Source organism: Ostrea edulis, chromosome 6, assembly GCF_947568905.1.
Source record: "Ostrea edulis chromosome 6, xbOstEdul1.1, whole genome shotgun sequence".
NCBI classification, from domain to species: domain Eukaryota; kingdom Metazoa; phylum Mollusca; class Bivalvia; order Ostreida; family Ostreidae; genus Ostrea; species Ostrea edulis.
In genome coordinates, this window is record NC_079169.1 from 69628668 (window position 1) to 69637711 (window position 9044).

Here is a 9044-nt window from a genome sequence, read left to right on the forward strand (position 1 = left end):
ACTTCATCCATTACCCGGCCTGTTTTCTGCCGGCAATAGATATGTTTTAATTGAAATTGAATATTTCTAAATACACTACATTGTTTTGCTGCCATACCAGAAAGAGCAGGAAAATAAAGATGATAAACAACATACGTACTTAACGTTAAGTTGATGGTGTGTTTCCCAGAAATCATTAGTGACATCGTTTGAATAGCACGTATTGGATCTATTCTGTCGCACCTGAGTTGTTGCCATGGTAACGATTTTCTCAATATGTAACCGTACGACTAGGCAGATATAGTCATCAGTACTCCGCAGACATCAATGGACGGGTGTCTCGATATCACGCCTGTTAAGATCCCTCGCCCTTCCTACTTCTCCTTTGTGGATTTATCTATCATTGAAGAAGCAGAGAAGGTATGTAATTTACCCTCTGTTCTGCATACGATTTTCTAAACTAAATGCTGCAGAAATAAACATCACCAATAGATGAGAGTTGTATCGCACCTGTGCATATTTACGCACTTTTTAATTAAAGGTACATACGTACTCCTAATCAAATTTGTGTTATCTTTCAAAGTAACATAGTAACATATGTAAATGTATCTATATGGCGTTACATAACAAGTTACAAGTACGTAGCGTACTATATATATAATTATATATGCGTAGGGTGCATATTTAAAAAATTTAAAAAAGTTCAATGTATGTAAACTAATAATTGTCATCTAATGAATTTCATTGAATTATGATTAAATGAATCATGAACGATTTTGTAATTTCTGCTATACTGAAAAAATTGAATTTGAATTTCCTTTTTTTATCTTTTATTATTTAACTGTCTAATATGTTAATTTTTGTAAGAAAACCTTATAACTGTTTTCAGAGAATCACACTTTTAAAGTCCATAGAACCAGAAGAGGGTATATAATCCCCCCCCCCCCCCCCCTCCCCCAGCGCTTTACTAAAAGAACCAAATAATTATAAACACATCTTGCATCCTGATATTCAAGGGCTCCCTCCCTCGACCCCCGTGCTGTAGAGCTTCAATGGCGCTCGGTTTTCCTCCTAACCTACTATAATTTTGATGAAAGATTAATATTGAAGAAAATATCGTTCTGCCTTCCACGGGGATATTCAAGCGCTACCCCTAAACTGGGTACTTCAAATGGTAAAATAGCTAACATTTAAATATGGAAATATATGTGTAATTCAGTTGACCAATGTTCAAATTTGACTTTATGTGGCTTGTCTTGTTTGATTGGGAGTTGGGGATGCAAAGCCCAAAAAGAAAGTCGTTTGCCGAAAATAGCTACATTAAAAAATTATTTCATTGATGAATTTGAGAAATTTAAAACATCCCTCACCAGTTCACAGGTGCTTGAGGACAGGAAACAGCACCTGTATATACCCCCCTCCCCCCCGAAAATGATGACCTCTGTGCCTCTTGTGACTTTTTTGGTCATTCTTTTATGACATATTTATGGTCCATAAACTTGGTATAGCATCAGGACTTGATAGTATCTCACATCAAATGTTGAAGAAAGAAAAACCAAAAGACAAACAAACAAACAAACAAAAAAAACCCAACAACACGGCACAGACCATAAGCAAACCACTCTCATTACTCTTTCAAATATGTAAAACGAGAAAACTTGTCCAATCCTGTGGACAGTCTGATTAAAACCAGACCTTCAATCTCGCCTCCCTTTTTTTCTATGGCCACTTGTTGAAGAGCGGACATAAAAAAGGGGGAGGGGGAGCGAGATTGAAGATCTGGTTTTAATCGGATTAATCCTGTGGATGAAGGTTTCTATAACGCCAATATACACTGTACAAGAAAGGACAAATCTACCGTCTAATTATTGACCAATAGCTATGGCACGCCAAATTCACAAAAAATGAGCTAAACATAGTTTCACAGTTGATAAACTAGGTTTATCGACTGTAAACTATAGTTTACGGACCGTAAACTATAGTTAACGACGTTAATCTATATTTCACATCTGTAAACCATAGTTAACAGATAATCTATGTTTCACAAGCGTAAACTATAATTAACAATGAAAACAATCATTAGCGATTGCAAAAACATAATTTATCTGATAAATACGGTTTCACGATTGTAAACTACGGTTTACAAGTCTGATAAATATAGTATCACAATTTGTGAAACTAGGATTAACAATTGTGAACTATAGTTAACGAATGTAAATCATAGTTTACAAATGTGAATCTGTATTTATCAGCAAAATCTATTATTAACGTTTATTTAAAGACAGATAAACTTGGATTAGCATTTGTAAACTATAGTTTGCAACCGTTAAATATAGTTTTACGGGTGAAAACTATAGTTAACGAATCGTTAACTATAGTTTCCAGTTCGTAAACTATAGTTTACAGTCGATAAACCTAGTTTATCAACTGTGAAACTATGTTTAGCTCATTTTTGTGAATTTGGCGTGCCATAAATAGCACTATAAAGCATCGTGGGAAAATTTAAATCTATTTGTTTTATAGACAATTAGCTCTTATAATATGCAATCTGGTTTCTTGACTAATTATTCAACTATCCATCAACTAATAGAAATATATCACAACACATGTGTTAACAGGGAAAATAGTCAAAGCACATGTTTAATCTTTTGTCATATTTTTCAAGTGTTTGATAGAGTTCAGGCATAAAGGTTGGTCGGTAAAGCAAAGTTTATTTGGAGTAACAGGGCATGTACTAGAACTGCTTGGAAACTACATATCCGATCACCAACAATGTATATTTGTCAATGAAAGCTTCTCAGAAATTAAACAAACAAAATAAAAGAAAAAAAGGGAGGTGAAATTGAAGGTCTGGTTTTAATCAGAATTTAAACTGACATTAATTAGACCTAGATGTCGAACCTCCACATACATGTATGGAAACAGGCGTTTGGATGTGGCAGCAGCTACACTCTGGAACTCTCTGCCTGATACCCTCCACAGTTATCAGAATTTGAACACTTTTAAAAAACATTTAAAAACACATCTTTTTAGACTTGTATATCATTAGTATTATAGGTTAAATCTTTATGGTTTCTTTACCATCATTTTAACATGACCTTTTCAAGTGTATAATTGTATATTTATTTCAACTATTGTATTTTATATCATTTGATTGTACGGCGTGGAACTTTTTTTATGCATGCCATGTTTTAGATTTTAGTAATTTTACTTCACATTATTGATGTTTTTCTAGCATTGTTTTGATATTATCTGTCTTAATGCTATTATAATTTCCTTTTACCACTTTTATAATATGCTGTATCATTTTTATTGTGTGCAGCGCTTTAGAGTGGTTATTTATAATCATATAGAGCGCTATATAAATAAATAAATATTATCATCATTATTAAACAAACAAATGCTGGGGTTCCCCAAGGTTCTGTATTGGGTCCTTTTCTATTTTCTATATTAAATTACATTACCAATCTTTTAAGCAGTTCTCACCTATTTGCGGACGATACTTCATTGTCATAATTGTCCTCAGGTCTAAATTATTTAAAACATGCCCTCCACAAAGACTTTAGGAGAATTTGGTGGCTTAAAACCGTTTCTAATTAGCCTATACGTTACACAAGAATTTCTTAAAGAGGGGTTTGGGGGACCTGGAAGACATTCCCAAATCACCAACTGTCGGACACAACTTTAAAAATTTCCTGGATGCTTCAACCCTTCTTGATTTGGTGAAGAAATATGTGTGACTACCTGAATTCACTATGAATTGTTACATTAGGATATCCTTTCGTTTTCAGCTGGATGCAGTGGTAGCCAGTTCTAAAAAGAGATATGGCAATATTCCTCTGGATTTCGTTATCATTTACAAGACAAAGCCCACACTTGGTATCGCCATAGAAGGCGGACTAAACACACGTCAACCCATTCCAAAAGTCATAAGTATCCAGGTATGTTTCACAATTTCATTTTTACACTGGTTTGACTTTCATCCTGGTCTAGTAAACAGGTGCTCCTCATCGCGATTAGTAAATATTAAAAATCACGAAGTCCTGTTCGCACTATAATACAGAAACACAATGCAAGAAATGGAATCTAATTAAGATAAAGAGCTTCTATGGTCTTGTACCATGATGAAATATGCAGTACTTTTTTATTTTTAGCATGGAGGATCAGCGTTTGAGTCAGGTCGTTTGAAATGTGGCCACCAGATTTTGGAAGTGAATGGCCAGAAACTGTGTGGGGTGGAACACCGTGAGATTGTGAAGATCATCGCTGACGCCTTTCAGGACGTCTCTACAAATCGCCTGAATCTTCTTGTAACAATGAACTTGTCGCAAATTTCACAGAGTTACATACTGAATTCAATGGATAGAAAATGAGATACAAAAACTAATTTGGACATACTTCAAACAAAATAGAGAAAAAAGTTCCAAAATTCATGAATTTTTCTGTATGGATATGCAATTCACATCTGCTCTGAACCATTTGATGAATTGTGTCTCTTCTATGTTTAAAACATTTAACAAAAAAATAAAAAAATAAATAAAGGTATTTTCTTTACTTTGAATTGTTGGCTTCTTAAAATTAGCAATTTTGAAAAATTCTTTTAGTTTTTTTTTAGCTTTCTTGAAAACCAGAGTTAATCATACACATGATTGTTTTTATTTTGCATTGACTCTTGATAAAACTTATGTATTATTTTACTATTTTTATTACATATTCACATCAATATTTTTACAATAACATATGATGAAAGAGGCAGGTTTATCTCCCTTTGCGGTTACTGTCGTCCTAATAACATAATTAAGGTTAGAAACAGTAAATGCTTCAACTTTCTTAACCGTCCTTGCTGTAATAAGACAGGTTTACTGCACATTTTAAAAAATCTTGATTGATAAAATATCCTAACAGTATGTACAAATATTTTAAAAAGTGGTTTTGGACAGAATCCATAATCTGTATTGCAACCATGGAGGGTTTTTATTGTCACATATCACAGTAGAAAGGTTAATTTAAAAGGTGTCTCTTCATGAACTTTCAACAAATCTTCTGAAGTCTTCTAAGCTGATCTTTCCCGCTGAATCAGATGTGCACTGTGCAATAAGCTGTATCAAGAAAAGATTGGATTAAAATCACTGGTACAGCATAGTGGGTTTTTTTTAAACTTAGAGAAATTCCTTCTACCTGGGTAAAGTTTATCAATCATTTTCATATTTTTTTTAAAAAATGAATATCATTCAAATTTCTAGATTTATGAACAATATTTGTATATACCTTAATTGATTGTTTGATTAATTATTATTATGAATTAATTTAAGGAGTTGTGAAATTGTACTACTCACAGCTGCTATGACGTCATCATCAACTGGTAATTGTAAACTACGACATAGATTCTTCATGTTGTCTGCATCAATGAACCCACTGCGGTTCTTGTTGTAGCGAAGAAACATTTCATCAACACGGGATTTATCTGTGATGGCAATTTTCTTCAACTGAGCTCTTACTTGTCTTACCAAGATCTCAAGGTCACCTGGGCTGTAAACAATAGAACAGAAATTCAATATCAAAACTATCTTATTCAAATATTTTCCATATAATGAATACATCTGATGCCTTCTGCAAAAAAGTGAATGCCACTCTTTAAAGAATTGCATTTTGAAGTTACCTTCTTCTAACTTTCATGGGTCCTCCTTTAATCATTTCTTTCTCAGCCTTAGACTGACTCAAGTACTCCCGTAGAGTTTGAATGGTGCTCTCTGTAATAATAAAAAATATATAACTGAATTTAGATCAAATATTCCACATGAAATATTCCACTGGGTAGTTAAGAACTGTTTTGGTTAGGCCAATTCAACTTAATTAGTAGATTATCATCCAGGGTTACAAACAAATATGGGGCGGGTGGGAGGATTTTATTTTTCAATTTTTATTTCCCGAGAAAAAAAAATTAATGACAAAAGGCATCACACAAAGTGTTAATCAAGTTTACATTCAAAGAATCCTTGGTAGAAAATATAAAACCAACATTCTGTAACTTTAATCATTCACAGCTCATGGAAGCAAGTTTGTTTGAAATTGTAATTTTTGCGAAAATAAAAAAAATTGGGGCGGGGCTCTTTTTTTAGGGGTGGGTGGAGATGATAATCTATCAATCAATTTTAATTGGCCTTAATTACCTGGGAATTGAGATTTGTGGTCCTCCATGTATTTCAGAACGTATTCATCAGCTCCAATGATAACAAAGCGATGTTTGAAGATATCAATTACAGCACCGATATAAAAGTCCTGAGGACCATAGAAAGTGGGCTGATCAGGATCAGAGCTGGTCTTTGCCACCCTGGTTCTCTCTAGGAATTTTCCTCCAATGATTCCCGAGTTTCTGACTGGGGGCTCATATACTGTCATCATATCATCAGCCAGTCGGTAGGATATGATAAATCTCCTTCCATTATCCTCAGGTCGGACAGAATCCTAAAACATTGAAATATAATTAAGTCATTTCAGATAAAAAATTGTATGCAAGTACTCGCATGTTGTCCTATACTGAATGCATGAAAATGTAAATTTGACACATACCATAACTGCTTCAAATCTGAGAACTTTGTGGTCATTCTCCAACATCTTGATGAAGTCTTTCTTGGGTGGCTGTGGTATCAGTGACAAGCAGGACTGCAGAGAGTCCTCCAGGGACCCAAAGTGGTTGTAGGGCGGGATTTCCTGTATCAGATAATTTACAAAACCTTAATATCTCGGATTTTTTACATCATGAATTTGATGATAGATGCTGTTATCAATTTCTCATAAAATGTCAGATAACAGCAGACAATTGAAGTGTGCTCTTACTTATCAACATCTATCTGTACATGTATACTGTGGAAGAGGTGCAATAAGTTAAGCCTAACACAAAATTACACATTTTTAGCAATATAATTCTTAACATAAATTCAACACATATAATTGACAGCTTACCATTTTTGGCAGATCCTTCAGTTTCTCTTTCACATCTAGAGAATTGAATTCTGTTTGTCCAAAGTGATGGTAATAGAAGGCCTTTGTAAAGTTATCACAATCATAAATGAGGAATTTTCGCCCATAGATTGGAACAGTTGTTCCCATATGAAAGTCTTTCGGTGTGTAATATTGTTTGATTTCGTTATCTGATAACTCCATCACAACCGCAGGGAAGGAGGATTCTACTTCATATCTATTCTTAGGAACCTTGTGTCTCCCAATCAGGACTGGGAAGGGATCTCTTCCATCATTGGGTGTGTGCACTTCTCGGACTTCCAAAGTGTCATCCACCAAATAATACTGAAAATACAGAGATGATTGAAATAGAGATCATCCCTAATCATGATCAATGAATGCAAATTTACTAAGCCAAGTATGCATAAACACTGTAATTATTCTATCTTACAACTGAATGTAATGTAAATAGCTCATGTTGCTGATAATCATTGCAGCATAAAATTGACTGTAATAGTGAATTATCTTACATGAATGACATATGGGCGCATTTCTCCAAACATATTATCCCTGTCATCCCAGACACAGTAAAATCGTAGCACTTTGCGATCCATTTCCAAAAACTGCTTTGTTTTATCAAAAGCTGATGGAGTCTGGTAGGTTCTGAGAGCGGCAGCTTCCTTTCTCTTCTCAATGTAGGGATCTGTTGGCAATTCCCCTGATGGATTTACCACCAAACCTTCACTTTCCAGGAAATCCTGTTCACAAATACAAGTAACAATGTCTTTTGTCATGCCTGTTACATTAATCAATATAAAATGGACACACAAGAATAAAAACACATAGTACGAACACATTAGATCAAAATGCTGTGCATTTTTGACAAATTTGTATACCTTTGTAAATTTGTCACAATTTACGATGTGGAAAACCTTGCCATAGAAGGTAGCATTAGTGCCATTGTTGAGGTCCTTCCAGTGCCAGTTGTCTCCCTGGTCATTCTTGGGGAGTCTTTGTCTTTTGATGAGTTTTCCTGAAGTAAAACAGTCAAAACAATTAGTACAAAATAAATATTACAAAAAATTCATTGAATGTGCATTGTGCAATTCTATGGACAATGGTATTCAACTGACAGTTTGTTTACAATCATACCTTGTGGCATTCCACTGTTTTCTACATGAGGTTCCACAACAGATATGCTGTCATCCTCTAGGTAATAATAAATATCTACTGGGCGGACTCGGAAGTATTCGGCAGGGGATTCATGTACAGTTTGCTTGAAGTAAGCAAAAAACCTTAGAACCTGTAATTGAAATGAAAGGTACAATATGTACATAACATGACAATGATCAGTTCATGCAATTAGATCATCCAAGCCATAACAATACCTTTTTATCCCATGCTTTATGTGCTGGTACAAAATCCTCTGGTGGTGCTTGTTTGGCCTGTCCATAAGTCAGAGTTGGATTGTAATTGGCTAATTCATCAAGTTCTTGTTCACTCAGTTGATTGTAGATAATGGGTTCCCCACCTATCCCTGATGTAGGCAGTGAGGGAACGGTATAACCATTCTTATAGTTCAAGGAATGGCTCCTGTGGTACTTGTTTTTCTACAAGTAATTAGAAAATCGTGTAAGTTTACAAATCAATCTACTGCCATTTGTCAACTGGTCTATATGTAACTGCACTCAGTGTATTACACTGGCCAGTCAACATGCATCTATATAGTTATAATTGCATTCAAAATTAATATTGACATATAAATATAATAATAATTTTTAAAAATAGGCATTAGAAATAATTTAATGTACAGAGAGAGACGGTGCATTGCTAGTCTAAATGAATAAATGTCAGAATGAATTTTTCAACAATTCATAAACTCTCAAAAAATTCCGCTTTAAGAAAAGAGGAGTTTGCAAAATAAAATATTTATTCATGCAAATACTTACAGTTGGGTCCCTGAAGGAATTCCCTGGAAGAAACGGCAGACCCTCCATTGTATGTTTCTATCCCTTCAGTTTATCTGTAGTGTGTATCCCAACAACACAGTCACCCATACAATAGTTACAGCGTGGTTGCTAACCAAACAGAACCAACGCGTGATA

The 9044-nt window shown here is 34.5% G+C and overlaps 2 protein-coding genes across 2 annotated transcripts; one reads left to right on the plus strand and one right to left on the minus strand.

The window, feature by feature from the left end:
• The first annotated feature begins 226 nt into the window (after nucleotides 1–226).
• Nucleotides 227–4533, plus strand: LOC125647991 (whirlin-like). The gene is made up of 3 exons (XM_048874874.2): nucleotides 227–399; nucleotides 3771–3920; nucleotides 4134–4533. The coding sequence occupies exons 1-3, from the start codon at nucleotides 307–309 to the stop codon at nucleotides 4350–4352; spliced, it is 462 nt and encodes a 153-aa protein (XP_048730831.1). The 5' UTR covers nucleotides 227–306; the 3' UTR covers nucleotides 4353–4533.
• Nucleotides 4534–4666: 133 nt separating this feature from the next.
• LOC125647859 (EF-hand domain-containing protein 1-like) lies at nucleotides 4667–9039 on the minus strand. The gene is made up of 11 exons (XM_048874680.2): nucleotides 8889–9039; nucleotides 8328–8549; nucleotides 8092–8242; nucleotides 7836–7972; nucleotides 7470–7697; nucleotides 6943–7284; nucleotides 6550–6690; nucleotides 6150–6444; nucleotides 5639–5729; nucleotides 5316–5508; nucleotides 4667–5078 (listed from the first exon to the last, which is right to left on the minus strand). The coding sequence occupies exons 1-11, from the start codon at nucleotides 8934–8936 to the stop codon at nucleotides 5001–5003; spliced, it is 1926 nt and encodes a 641-aa protein (XP_048730637.1). The 5' UTR covers nucleotides 8937–9039; the 3' UTR covers nucleotides 4667–5000.
• Between the last annotated feature and the right edge of the window lie 5 nt (nucleotides 9040–9044).